Here is a 15,152-nt window from a genome sequence, read left to right as displayed (position 1 = left end):
AATTTTTGTATTTCATTTTTAAAAGTTAAAAAAAAAAATAGGGTCGGAGTAAATCATATATTTGTAAACATGGCTTCCTCTGGGAAAGGTGGCTTGTTGGCACGTTCCGATTTTCCCTTGTATACAGTAAATGCTTTGGATGCAAGGCATTTTATGGTTGCAGGAGGAGGTGGTGCAGCCAAAACGGGTGTTGTTAACGCCATAGTTAGTTGTTTGGGTCTTAATTCACGAGATAACTTGGTGAAGTCTGTTAAGGATTTAATTTTATATATCCTTATAGGCCACATCAAGTTAATACTTTTTGTTATTTTATTTTTCCAAGATTTGTAATGTGTACTTTCGGTTATGTTTGTGCCATACCAAGGCTTTATTTCTTTAATTTCCTGTAGAATGCGATTAAACTAAAACCATCCTGAGATCTGTTGAAAAATATCAAGATATTCTGTAAACATACATTACATTACTTGTTTTTCGACTGGAAGTCTATAGTATTGAGTAATATGGGGTAGGCATTGCCTAAATCAGTGAGCATCATGAGCATTACCATACTTGTACAGTCTGTGCAAGACTCGAAAAAATAATAAAGGGCATTAGAAAGAGGGTTAGTCTATCCGGATGAAAATTTTTGCTTCGCAAGTGCAATATTTTTATTTATATTTAAACAGCAAGTAAAATCAATATTTCTGTTTGCAAATCTGTCTTGTTAATTAATGGGCGTTTTTTTTTTAATTAATGAATAATTTGAATTTTTTTCCCCCCAAAATTCCAAACCCATACCCCCTTTCCCCTCGCTCTCAAAATGGTTGATAACTTTACAGCACTTTGCAATACTTTACATTTTCTATCCTTTAAGCCCATCCCTAGCAACATCCATTTCAGTTTTGGCCGGTCAGATCTATGTGTACGGATACCGGAAATATTACAGTTTTTCCAAGCAGGTTAGGTTCTTAACTACAGTGACAGTGGAACAACGGAGACGTACGTTCATCCACATGTTTCCCAAACTTTAAAAAAAACATCATATTCACTTCATTTAAAAAGCAAAAAAAGAATAGAGAAAGACTCGAACACTATCACAAAAGATGAATTTATTTTTACTGAAACATAATCTTAACCCATGTATTTTTATTTACTTGGTTTAAGGAAGTGATGAATTTTCTTCATAAGGACAGTCACTTTTTGTTGCTTCCAGGACATGACTTTCTTTTCGTTAGTGTATTAGGGAACCTTAAGGGAAATTTATATAGTACATGTAATAACCGTAGAGCTCACACCGCTTCATGCTGCTCCCTATAAGTATAATCATGATGGATACGGACATAAACCAAATCTGGAAATTTGATCCACTGTAAAAAAAATCAAAAATTATAAAAAAAATTAGGAGTAGGCCCTTTTAAGTAGAGATGGGCTGAATATGACAACAAATTTCCCTTCGATTTCAGCCAAACCTATGTATCTAGAAACAAATTAAAATGTATAAACTACCTGTTGAGAAATCCAGCTATCTTGGGAATCTTTTGCAAAATCAGCATAAATGGGGTTGGTCTAAAAACAGGATGGGCATTTTTCCATACATTTTGGGCTATAGTGTAAGTTTAACTTAATAGAATTCAAAAGTTTTAAATGATTTCTTAAGAAAAGTAAAACTGCTTCTAATAGGATTTTTTTTTGGAAAATGTCAAATAATAAATGGAAATCTTGACTAACTTTTTCTGACAAGAAAAAGAAATGGCAATGAAAAGGGGACATTTTGATGAATAAAGTTCATTATTAATAAAATATGTCATGTCTGTCAAATAATGTTTACTTATTCTTAAAGGTTATACAAAAAGATACATTTTGATATAAAAATTATTTCATTCTAAGTCAGTTAAAGTGGAAATATCTTGACAGGACAGACTTGTTCTTTTACATGGTTTGTGTTGTATGGGGTATGGTAGCAAAACACCAAATACTTGAAAATTAGTTAATGTCAGTCAACAATTTTTAACATAATCCTAAAGCTTTAACTTTTTTGCTGTTTTGATGTATATGTTTTTGAAATGTGTCCAGAAATAAATTAAAAAACTTGACAGGACAAACTTTTTCTAACAAAAATTTTGTATCAGTTGTAGAAACAAACAATGTTAATTTTTGTCTAAAAAAGTTTTACATATTCTTAAATCCTATATTATATGGTATATTTTGATCTAAAAATTTTCTAATTTTGAGAAAGTTAATGGAGAAATATCTTGACTATTAACTATGATTAACTCTTTCTGTTACATGATTTGTGCAGTGTTTTACAGGGTTATGGTAACAAAACAAAATATCTGATATATTTTTGATGTCTGTGATAAACATCTATCATATTCTTAAAATCTTTTACTTTTTGCCACATTTCGATGTATAGATATTTGAAATTGATTTAAAGATACTTAGTAAATCCAAAATCTTGACAGGACAAACTTTTTTTCAGGAGAAAATTATACATGAATAGGCTTAGAACTATAATATATATATTTTCTGAAAATTTAATGTAGTTTAAATAGCAAATTAGAGGTATTATTCTATATAGAATCTTAATCAGTCTCCCGACAGTGGTTTTATGAGTAGGAAACTTTACTACATTTAGTTTTAGCATTTTGAATTTTTTTTTATTTTAGTTGCAAAGCAATCTTTCAAATAAACCTTTGAATTGCCATTACCAGTTTATAGGAAATCCTCATACCACAGGGCAGGCTGCAGCTGGCCTGAAAACATCATTGTACACATGTACAGCGAAAGAGATGCCCCCTATATACACGTATTCAAGTAACATAATTAAACTAAAGGTGAAAACGAAACAAGACATACAAAGACAGAAATTCCTGACTTGGAACAGGGCAAAAAATGTGGCAGGGTTAAAATACTTTTGCATGACCACAACCCCCTTCCCCCTTTAAAATCTGTTCCACTGTGGAAGAAAATACTACACTGTTAAACACACCTTAAAATCAGTTCAAAAAGGTATAAGTCCCTTGTTACAACGGAAATAAAGAAACTGAATATAAATTACTCAAATGTACAAACTAAGGGCTACTAGCAGTTAACTGACATGCCAGCTTCAGACCAGTTAGACCTACTAAGAGTTGTGTCTCCATCATATGCAAAATCAATCTCAATTCTTTCCATGTGGGGTTGAGAATCATGGTATGTCACAAGTCATACAATAAGGGCATAACCCATATTATGCCAAAAGCTGCTTTAAAATATAGTGTTTAAATTTCTATGTAAAGTCCCTATGAGCCAATCAATGTTAATACCAAAAAATGCTATCTTTAATGATTTGACAACGATATCATAATTATATCCCTTACAAATGAGCCTGTTCAACAGTTTAGTTAACTTATTGGGTGAGTATCAAGCTTTCTGTGCTTTGCATAGAATATTTCTGTAAAACAAAGGGTGAGAGAAACCTGCACATATTAATCTTTTTCAAGTACATTTGTATTTGAGAGTGAGTTCCTTGTATCGGTTGATAAATTTTGTGAATGTTTTTAAGAGTTTGTGGTATTGAAAACCTTGATGTGGTAATTCCTCAGTTATATAAAGATTCCTTTCATTAAAATCCAAAACATTGTTACAAGTATGAGCAAATCTAACAATTTGTAAACACCATATGATGGTGACAAAGGGACGTCACCGCCTAAAAACAGATCGTTTACAATAGGAAATGAAAAATCATCCCTTTTTTGTAAATTTTAGTATTAAGTTGACTGTCATTGATATGAATATTAGAACCTATTTCCAAAACATATCTATAGTAAGTTGAGGTATGCTTGTAACTGTTAAATTGTATTTTTTAGGAAGTGTATGAAATAAAGGAAATCGATGGAAAACTTTTGGGAAGTAGTATTTGTCGGCATGACACTGGCACTAAAGCTGTGATGAATGGTTCATGCTGCTATGATGGAAGAAAACATATAATAGCAGCAGGATTAGATGAAAATTGTCATATATATTCTATGAAATATAAAGTTGTGAGCCCTAAGAAAAATGCTGGTTAGTTACAAGTACCAGCATATAGGTTTTTCTAAGCAATCATGATATTCTCTTCTGTGTTGTGATAATTTTAAAGTAGGGCAGATTTGTACTAATTGTAACTTTCTTACAGAGAAGAAGCAAATGGGACCAAAGTAAAAAATAGAATGACACCAATACTGTTTATAAACATAATCTTAAGTACCTGTCATTTTTGGTAATCACCTCCATAGAATATCATGGGAAATTAAGTTCAATCATAACAGCTAAGTACCTGAACCTCCCTGGTTTTTATGTTACTTGTACTATACAATTATTACATTTGATTCTCACTTGAATCAAGAAATATTTGGAGTAGTCATTATTTTACTAAAATGTGTAAAGTATGCCCTCTTTTCTATGTTTGTGTCCCTCTGTCCTTATTTTCCAGCTTGAACTCTGATTTGAATAAATCTTTCCTAATGAATTAATAATAGTCTAAAAATGCATTAACATTAGATAAACTGAAAATTGTCAGAGTAATATATTTAAAACTAAACATGTGGCAAAATGATTGATGAACATGGTGAGGAATTTACCATTTAATTACTCTGAATACCTTATTTGTCTACAATGCTAAAAAATTATGAATAGATAGTTACACTGAAGTTGTTATATTATCAAATGCACATGTAAATTAATATGATTTTAGACAAAAAAGAAGACACTGTTAGAAAAAGGAAGTCAAATGAAGTTTCAGATGATAATGATACAAAACACATTACATTTGAAGTAGAAGAAATTGACAACATTGTGACAGACTTTAATAAGGACGGTAGTTTTCAGAAAACAGTAGAATTCTCTTTTGATCAGACTTTCCTTGCAACAGGTGGTGCTGATGGATTCCTTAGAGTATGGAAGGTTAGTCGCACAGGCAGAATTAATATGTTCTTAAATAGTATAAAACCAGCTTTCACATTTAAGATTTTTGAGCTGTAACTAAAGTTCTGTTATCACAGGTTTTTTTTCCATGTTTGTTATCAGGGCATTTCAGAGCTTACTTAAATGTGTGTTTACAATTATGGAAGACCTTTTGGTGAACTCAGAAAGTATTAACTATTCTGTATTTAGGTGTCGTGTTGTTTTATTTGTTGTGTTTCACCATATCCATTCTTTTTTCTATTGAAAGAAATTCTAATGAAATTTAGCTTTTGATACACATGCATTGGGAAGGCTAGAAAGCACTATTCATTTTGGCTTTGAGACTGACTATACTAGATACCCTAAATTTTTTTTTAAATGGCTAATATTTTCCATCCATAAAAAATATTCAAAACCATGTGACCTAAGGTATTTCCTCTCTTTATTCTCAAGTTAATGTTCTGGTAGATGGGGTGATATAGAATTTCCATATTTTATTTGTGTGTTTCAGTATCCAGATCTAAAAAAGATGTATGAAGTCCATGCTCACAAGGGTGAAATAGATGATTTGACTATCAGTCCTGCTGGAAACAGGGTAAGCATTCAAGTACTTGTTTATAACCACAGAAGAAGTAACCACTTTATAATAACCTATGGAATGTAAAATCAATTACTACCGGACATTTAGTTATCCCTTGCAAGAGAACATGGAATTAGAAGTGCTACTGTCCTCCAATCACTCCATCATTCATGATTTATTCTGGAAAGAATTATTCCTTAAGTACAGATTAATAATATCATAGAAAATTTTGATTACAATGAATTAATAGAATACTTTTACTTCTCATTAGATTGTTACAGTGTCCAGAGACCATTGTGCATGTGTCTGGAATGCAAAAGATGGAAGTAAAAATTGTGAACTCAAGTGGCCACTCAGTGACCAGTATCGGCATAGGGCTTGCAAGTCAGTATGAAACTGTCAAGAAAGTCTCATTTGTGCAGACATGTTTTTTTTTTTAATTATTTAGCAGTGTATACATTAAAAAAAAGAAAACTGTATTGTTTTTTTAAATTTTGAGGTCACAAATATTATGGGATGTGTCAGCATAGCCAGAAAAATGGTTATTTGTATTCATATTGTATAAAATGACAACAACAATTTCAAAATATCTCTCATAAAAAAATTTCTTGTTTGTTTTATTAAAATATCTGTATCATATTAAATCTATTTCAGATATGGTTTGATAGAAGGTGACAAAAAGAAATTTAATTTATATACAATAAGTATACCAATAAAAAGATCCCAGAATCCTCAACCATGTTACCTTGCCATGTGGGACCCAGATAAATTCACACCTAAACGTATGGTCAATACTGGTGCAGAAGTGCTATCTGCTCTAGCTCTTAGGTATGATTTCTAGCCTTGTTTATAAACTTAATAAGTTGTATCACTTATCATGTGTCTTGTGAATGATTGTAGACTATGTTACTAAAACTGTGCATCGAAGAATAAAGATAATATCATGAAATCTGTATTGTGTTTAAATCCTCTCGTTTTTTCTTTTTTAATGTTTTAATTCAAATTCCATCCTCCCTATACACTGTACAAGCATCTTACTTTATATTATAGTACTTCATTTCTAGAGAGTTGGGTTGATTTTTTATTCAATTGTATAGTATTATTCTTAATTTTTAACACTTTAGTGTGTATAAGAGATTGTCATGCATTGCTCATGGGCGATTCTATATTTTTGGTTTTATAGCTATTGATCATTTTTATTTTTTAGTGACGATGGAACATATTCTGCAGTTGGTACTATCTCAGGAAGTGTTGCTGTTTTTATATCTTTCAGTCTGCAGGTAATTCAAAAGTAATTAAATAAAAAAAAAAAATAACAAGTCATTATAATAGTTAATATGAAACACAACTATAAATGAAAATTACTTACTTAGATTTTCATTGTATAGCACATAACAGCACTTTGTGTTCCCTTTCAGCCAAAATATTGAAATAACCAGGTATTAACTTGATCATAAACTTATGGATTAAGTTGAATTTTTAAATCAATCAATAACTAATGTTGATACAACCACGACCAAAAATATTGATTCAATAGATCTGATATGGAAATCACAAAGAGTTGTAAATGTGATATTAGATGATACTTGGAATGTCAGTCATTGTGCAAAATATATTGAGAGGGGATGACTTGATGCTCAATATAAATGTGCTTTCACCAAAGAATGTACAGACAAAAATAATCTAAAACTAGTATTGTTTGGCTTAAAATATGTGATAATTTTTTATATATATCCAATTGATTGTATATAACGATATTGCATTTTCTTTTTGGTTGAATTCTGTATGTATATGTGTGTGTAGTTTGCAAGGACTTACACATAAGGAAACAAGGTCATTTATATTTTTAGCAATGTGAGATTTCCTCTTCACACCCATGGATGAGATTAAACCTGCAATGTTTGTGACATCAAAATAAAATGTATTATGAAGTCTTGTAAACAAAAATGAATTTGGCAATCAGGGTGTTCTGCATTGGGGTACTAATCACAAAATCAATTTAAAAGTAATAAAAAGAATCAAACATCACCAGAAAATGCAAAAGGAGAAAGTCTCAGACACCCGCATGTAACATTTCAATATTTTTTATTTCAATAGATTCTCTTCAGAGAACTTGAAATCTTACCCTTGGGTCATATCCTCAGTCTTGCACTCTTAGTGCTGTTAGATTCTTTATATCCCTAACAAACTCATTTTTAATTTGTATTAAACTTATTATTGAGCTAAGTCATGATAAAATAAAGTATTTTATTGGTGTTCTTTTCAGAAACTCTACAGTGTAAGAGAAGCCCACAGTATATTTGTTACAGGTTTAAGTTTCCTACCAGCATCAAAAGCAACAGAAGAAGTAACAGGTGCTAAAGACTTCACATTACTAAGTATATCAGCAGACAATACCATTCGTGTTCATCAAGTAGACAAAAGAGGTAAGAAATATATTAAAAATAGTAAGAATGTTCATTTACAGAATAGCTGTCATTTCCATATTAATGAAAATTGATTTGATTATTTGTAAAAATAGAAATATAATTGAAATTATCTTATGATTATGGAAAGTTGCTATATATTTGGCATCATACGATAATGATTATGATTCTTGGTTTTTTTTTTTCAACAATGCATATCTGTTTACCATGGAACAGTTTATGTGGGAGATTCTTCCCCTTTGCCTCGTGTGGGAGATTTTTACATCAAGGCAAATTTTCATGTAAATATTCAAATATTTAGTATTTTTTACAGAAAATATAGTAATTTTAACCAAAAACCTCCCACAAATCTTATATTTTTATGTGGGCGATATAAATTTTTCATTGATTTGTAGGGAGTCTCCTCCCATATGTTAACAGATTTGACAATGAGGATTTTCTCAGCTTTTATACATCATGGACTTCAATGAAAACTTCATTTTTTTCAGAAAGCTACAGTATATTTACATTACTGATAGGACTCATAGTGATTATAGTTCTATTGTTCATCTTACTGGCTGAGATTGGATTGTGACAGGAGTTGTCTCCTTTTTCCAAGAAGGCAGCCAAAACATTCCATGAAAATTAAAGGATCTAATTGGTTGGATTTTAGAAAATGCTACAAGGCCACACCCAACTGAATACTTAATTTTCAGTAGGTTCTGGTGTTCAGTGAATTATTAAGTGGAAATATTTTTTTCAGTAATAATAAATATGAGTAACTAAATGAACTAGTTTTGCCTTATTTTTAAATAGTACTATTTTCTTTTTCCACTAAAAAATTCAGTTTGTAGTGGCCTCTAAGGTGATTAAGTAATTCTGTGATATGTAAACTTTTTTATATGATATTGTAGTAATTAGGTTTAGGGTTTTAATCAGTGCATGATGCTACTTCTATTTTATCAGCTGGCTGTTATTATAAGGTTGTTTATTTATGATACTTTTTTTATTTTATGCTTGAACTCTATTAGTCACTACACATAGTTCATCGATATTAACATGAAACCATTATATAAAATTTTCTACACCAGAATATTAGCTTAATTGTGTAAATACCATAACCTTTTTCTTCATAACATGAGCTGACATTTACAAGAAAGGTGTAATTAATGTGACTTTAAACAAAAGTTCTTCTTTTTTGGAAACAGATTACGTATAGCTGGTTCTCGGTTTTCTGATTTCACGTCATAAATAATGTACATTTATCTATAGTCATAAGATGTCAAATGTACCATATGTAATAGTTTCACCGTAGAAATATATTCACTGAATGGCAGATTTGGTCAGCCACAAATTCAGTTTCAGTCTGTTCTTGTCTAATTTGAATCAATGTGATTGCATTTAAAATGGGGATTTGTGTTTTAATGTATGGCTGAGAGAATTGCAACAATGGAATGTATAATAGCTTATTTAAATGTGTGAATTTTTTTTGGAGATGTATGAACTAATATTAGTTAATTAAAATAATTATGTTTGATGTTCAGTTTCACAAATCATTGTTATGTTATTTAATTTTATTTATGTTTATCATGTCATTATCTCGGTACTACAAGTACCAAAATAAAATTGTGGTAGAAATAAATCAAGTCTTATTTATATCCATAATAGATTTTGTACTAAGAGATGAAAAAATGGCATAAATCCTGGTCTTGTAGTTACAACTTTTTTTTCCGTATCAGCTGAGAGTCAGTTACATTCTTATCTTAGTGACAATTTTTTTTTTATGAAATTTTCAGTTATTGAAAAATTTGATTTGAATGGTTGAATTTTATGAGTTATTTCTTGCGCCATATTACTATTACCTGTAGTATTTCTGGAATTACTGTAATATTATTTCTGTCTAAAAAGAATAAAGGTAATCTCATGGTGTACATCAAGTAAGCTGTGAAGCAGGTTATTGAGTGTACGCCACTGGCATGATAGTAAACAAGTGTCACATTCCATTGTTGTTGACATTTAATCTTAAACAGTGAGCTTGAGGTTAAATTTTCTTTTTTTTGGCTTTCTTAATGTAAGAAGTTAAATACTGGCTCCAGCTGTTTTGGTTACCATATTTTTAAAGTCTAACTTTTTTCACTACTATCATTTATTACACATTGACACACAGCTGTCAGGTTATGCTTAGACATTTGACACATTGAAACACAATTTGTTGAAACCTGGTAGGTGACCTTTGACCTTGAACTGAACTCTCATAAACTTTTGTGTTTTTTGGCATTCCCTAAAATGGGATTTTGATCTTTGGCATATGGATCACTATAAATCTTTTTTTAAATTATGTATTAATTCAATCTTGCTTACAAACACAGAGTTGATATTGGAAAACAGAGATTTTTTTAACAAAATTTTTATTCATTTTTCCCCAAAAAAATGGTTAGTCCAACAGGAAGTTGAAATCAGACGGCAACCAAAAAAGCTTACAATATATGTACCATCTAAACATTGGGAGTCAAGATAGTTGTGACGAAATTTGGATGGATAAACAAGGTGATTCCAATACACCCTGATAAGTTATTGAAGGTAAACAAGTGTAATTTTTAAAATAAATTTTCTGAATTGAATTTCAGCAACAACAAATTTTTAGGTAAAGTTAATCCTGTAACAACCCACACATTTAACCTACAGATTTAAATATTAAGTATGTTCTATGTATTCTCATTAATCAATGAGTATGTTATGCCCATGCAGTTCAAAATTCCTAAAACTGGAGATGGTTTAAATGTGTTCTATGGCATTCATAAAAAGGAGAGACTTGAATCCCATATTTTTATTTCTATAAAAAATAGTTTATATCACATCCCTTTATGGGCAGTGAAGTATATAAATAACAAGTAAAGTGGACGAATTTAACTTCCAGCCATGTTTTGTACGAGAACAATATTAGTCAAACAGACCAGACCATTACACAAAGATCAAACTATTAGGGTACGATTAACCATAAGTACAAAAAAAAAATAAGTTAAAAAACACACTGAGAACAATTACATATTAAAACATAAAAAAAAATATTAAAAATTATTCTTCATGCTAAAAATTTAATTTCAGGAAAATATTGACAAGTTATTGTAAATGATAAATATCAATTTAAAAAGTTTTTTGAAGTTGTTGAATAGATGAGTAGAATTGAAATCATGAGTTGAGAAACAATTGAGCAAGAGGAGATAATTTGTCATGAGGGACAGGACAAACACATTAAACCATGGCTGGATTATCACAGACAATTTGATTCAACCTGAGATAAAAATCTATCTCATAACATAAAAATTATTGATACAGATTAGAAAATGTTTCTAATCTATAATATATCATATAATCTATAATATATCATAACATAACATGAATTTTATCCGAGACACTATTTTTTGTTTTATTTTGCTACCCATTCAAATTGACTAACTACAAAAAACAGACCTTTAATTAGTTATTGGTTGTGTTTTATAGTCAACCCTTTGTTATCAAGGTAACTACTAAATAAGCATTATGGTGTCCATTCATACAGTAGGAAACAATATTAACAAGTCAATTCTATGTCAAGAACGCTACCAATGTATCACATTCATTTATTTTAAATTGGTCTTTTGCTACTGATAAGAATACAAAAAATATCAAATTTATCTTTGAAACTTTTTTGTACACATCAATATTTTGTGACTTATTTTAATGGTATCTATAATCAATACTTTTGTTCTGAAAATTGTAAACCCACAAAAATCATGTTACTTTAGTGTACCATTATACATATGTACTTAAGTTTTATCTATGTCACTATAAATGTAAATAAGATGAAACAAGGTTGCATTTCTGTAAAATAAATATCAATAGCACTAAACATCTGTTGACAATTAATATTGAAGTGTTGCATAAAGACTTGCCAATGAAATGTTTCAATAGTACTACAACTACTCTGGTCTTCTACAACATGTATCTGGGAACTGTGCAACTGACATGAATACATTTATAATTAGATTCATGATACTCTCAAACACAGCTAAGTAACATGCAACAGATCTTATACTACAATAAATATGCATTGATTTACAAAGCATGTACATAAAGAGTTTTTATGATGTTGATTTACGGGTCTTTAAAATGCTTTACTCCCTGGGCGTAACCATGAATCATCTTGGAGTGTCTGGCCTGATGGGGGTCTGAAAAAGAAAACAAATAATAAATCAAACAAGTAAGCCCAACTTCGTGAAGTCTCTTTTTGTTTAATTGAATGCATGGAACTTTTGTGCAACTGTTTACTTAAAGTACTGTAGTATGTACAGGAAACCAATTTTTCTGACCTGATTGTTTTAGGTAATCCTGTTTTGTTGCAAATGGAGAAAAAATATTACCCATAAACCACAAAAATTATAGTTAGTATTTTTTTTTTCAGGAAAATAATGTCATACAAAACAGTAAAATTTGAATACAATATAAATCAGTAAGTGTAAAACACTGTAAAAAGTTAAGTAGCACTCCAGCTAAGAATCATGCAAACTGTGATTCATGGGTGAATAGCCTACATATTTTAATTTTTGATATTTTGTTTGAATTGCTATACATAGTAAACATAAATTAACATTCTGTTTTTCATATAACCCATTTTCTTAGGAGATAAAAATTATATAGAAAGCACTGTAGAGTTCGAAATTAAGGGAGATAACTCTGTAAATGACACTCAAATGCAATAGAATCTATCGTTTTTTAATGTTGATTATCTCCTAAGAGCAGGCAGATTTTAATGAATAATTATACATTTCATAATATAGACCCATAAAACAACTTAATTACAAAATTAAAAATATGTAGCCTTTTGTTGGGTATATCACATTTTTAAAATCTTGCATGATTCTTACAAAGACAGCTACTCAATTAATCTATCAAAACAAAAAGTGAAAGAAATTCATAAAAATGCACACAAAAACACAACATCAATATTCTATAAAAAGAAAGGGATATTGTAAGTTCAAAATACAAGTAGTTTAAGTTTGAGGAAATTAATTTTTCACACAGTTCATTTCAGTTGACAGAGCATCTACCTTAAGAATGACTAAAAAGTATTATTCTACCAGAAACAAAATGAATGTAAAATAAAGTAAGATAAAAATTGATGATTCTATAAATGAACCAAATAAAATAATATTCTGACTGAAGTATAGTCAACAATACTTCCATTCAGCTAAAATAAAAAATGCAGTCCTGTGTACTCACTCTCTTCCCAGTTATTGAAGGAGCAGGACTTTTGGGTAAAAAATCATACAAATAAATACTTATTCTTTGAGCACAGAGCCTCACTAGGATATTAAAAATATTCTGTCAATATGTTTATTGAAAAACACACATTTTTGTGGGATAATTAAACATAATTATTTCATATCAATGAAAAATCAGTAATTTCAATTGGATAAAACCTTTTCATGTGGTATTAATTTATCTGCAGTAAAAAGTTTTACCAGTCAACACCACAATGTGATAATGCTCAGTTACAAGTTTAGATTTACTTCCCCTTATTCAAACACATTTGTAATCAAGCACTTGTTAATGTAAATATGGCAAGCCACACATCTGCTCCTGATGCAGAAACATGATTTGTATTGCTTTCTGAAAAAAAAAAACAAAAAAAAACAAGAATATGTTTCCTCAAAGAAATAAACATATTAGTTGTTGATAAACTGGTCAATATCGTGAGATTTAGACTGCCATCAGGACAGTGGTATTGGAACAAACAGCGATAAGGACCTTGCTTGCTGCTCAGTCATTATCGCTGTCTTAGTCAATACCACTGTCCTGTGGGCAATCTAAATATCACAATATTGACCAGTTTATCAGCAACTATTATATAATTAGTGCACTGATGGAAAAGTCTGCAGAGGATGCAGGAACCCTGATAACAATGGTTTGTTCCTGAACCAGTAAAATCGTGAATATTGTTGTTCACATTCTATGCGTTCAATGACCATACATCATTACCTGAAATATAACATAAAAGTAAAGTACATGTACAATAAAGCATAAAACAGTACCTGTTATATCTCTGTTTTGCCATAAATCTGTCTAATATATCATCAGGGTCAGCTATGGACACATCATCAGCTATAATACAGGAATACAGAAACATTCAGTAAATGTTGGTCATGAAACAATATCTGCTTTATATAGTTGTAAAAGGAAAGGTACAAACTGTACAAAGTAAGTTTGTTTGACCTCCATTAAGTCTTTAGATGACATAAAATGATATATACATGTATTATACCTTGAAAGATCAAAGTCTCTTGATAATGTGATTATTACTGAGAGCATGAAAAAAGGTTATCAACAAAAATTCTTTCTACAAATCTTTACACTAAACACTAAGAAATAAAGAATACTTTGGTACACCATTTGCCTAAAACGTTAGCTAAGATTTGGAATACCTTTATAACTATTTACACCTAACATTTGACTCGATAAGAAAAGCCATGACTTACTGTTCATTTGATGTAATCTACGAAGTCGGGCATCATTTTTCTTCTGAATCCTATCAACATCTAAACTAGTCGTGGAACCCATTGGATTGATTCCAAAACTTTCAGGCTGAAATTAATGAAATTAACAGTTGATTAATCCAAGTCAAATATCACACTAAATGATATCTATTGAGAAGTTGTACCAACCAGAAATAATGAGAGCAAATGAGCAAAAAAATCCTACAAAATCCATATAAAATGTAAAAAATTAAGGCTCAAATATCTTAAAGTAAAGGTTAGTGACCTATATTTTTTAGATTGAAATTCTGAAGTATGTTCATTCAAGGTCATCTTCGAGAAAAAATTGGAAAATCTAGGTATTATCTACCTAACAAGAACAAGAATAGACCACAAAGGGAAAGATGAAATCTTAAACCCTTGGCAAACTGTTCATACAAGTTTCATCTAAATGGCCCTGTCAACAAATGCTTGCAAATTTGTTAGTCATCCTTTATTCCTTTTCTTGTTAACACATTATTACAATGGTAGTACCACAGCATAACAATTAAGTACTTCAGTTCAAAATATAACATTTAACACATAAAAATTTCAAATAAGGGTGTTGAGTAATTTGATTCAGCTGACATGAAATACAAAAACCATCTACCATTGAACTCAATTATCACCAAGGTTAGACCAATCAGAAACAAAAAGAATGCACACCAAATCAATACCCAGTAAGTTGGCAGTCAGTCACTCAAACAAAGAGAC

The 15,152-nt window shown here is 30.2% G+C and overlaps 2 protein-coding genes across 45 annotated transcripts in view; one reads left to right on the top strand and one right to left on the bottom strand.

Annotated features, from left to right (window-relative positions):
* Positions 1-66: 66 nt before the first annotated feature.
* On the top strand, positions 67-10,928 carry LOC148629372 (guanine nucleotide-exchange factor SEC12-like). 2 transcript variants are annotated; one of them, XM_088549766.1, is made up of 9 exons: positions 67-204; positions 3,828-4,023; positions 4,694-4,902; positions 5,414-5,497; positions 5,754-5,866; positions 6,137-6,310; positions 6,690-6,762; positions 7,749-7,908; positions 8,397-10,928. In XM_088549766.1, exons 1-9 carry the CDS (start codon positions 70-72, stop codon positions 8,480-8,482), a joined length of 1,230 nt encoding a protein of 409 aa, XP_088405892.1. In that variant the 5' UTR covers positions 67-69; the 3' UTR covers positions 8,483-10,928. The 2 variants fall into 2 exon arrangements, with proteins under 2 accessions (XP_088405892.1, XP_088405888.1); XM_088549762.1 differs by lacking the exon at positions 67-204 and adding an exon at positions 229-938.
* LOC148629371 (centrosome and spindle pole-associated protein 1-like) overlaps positions 10,700-15,152 on the bottom strand; it is a 64,210-nt gene continuing 59,757 nt past the window's right edge. For all 43 annotated transcript variants that reach the window (XM_088549471.1, XM_088549581.1, XM_088549572.1 and 40 more), the window contains 3 exons: positions 14,403-14,508; positions 13,959-14,028; positions 10,700-12,095 (listed from right to left, as the gene is read on the bottom strand). In XM_088549471.1, the coding sequence (XP_088405597.1) occupies positions 12,032-12,095; positions 13,959-14,028; positions 14,403-14,508 (240 nt within the window). In that variant the 3' untranslated portion in view covers positions 10,700-12,031. The remainder of the gene's footprint in view (positions 12,096-13,958; positions 14,029-14,402; positions 14,509-15,152) is intronic.

The sequence above is a fragment of the Perna viridis genome, chromosome 1 (genome assembly GCF_037379345.1).
Source record: "Perna viridis isolate PV_CMFRI_1.1 ecotype Kerala chromosome 1, ASM3737934v1, whole genome shotgun sequence".
Classification (NCBI taxonomy): Eukaryota; Metazoa; Mollusca; class Bivalvia; order Mytilida; family Mytilidae; genus Perna; species Perna viridis.
Note: the sequence above shows the minus strand (reverse complement) of the source record. Positions and strands in the feature narration are given on the sequence as shown.

What these genes read in the sequence shown, in the direction of transcription:
- LOC148629372 (XM_088549766.1), top strand. Translation starts at nt 70, where the DNA reads ATGGCTTCCTCTGGGAAAGGTGGCTTGTTGGCACGTTCCGATTTTCCC. An exon ending in GAGCCCTAAGAAAAATGCTG is followed by an intron (nt 4,024 to 4,693) that starts GTTAGTTACAAG and finishes ATATGATTTTAG; the next exon opens with ACAAAAAAGAAGACACTGTT. An exon ending in CTATCTGCTCTAGCTCTTAG is followed by an intron (nt 6,311 to 6,689) that starts GTATGATTTCTA and finishes TTTATTTTTTAG; the next exon opens with TGACGATGGAACATATTCTG.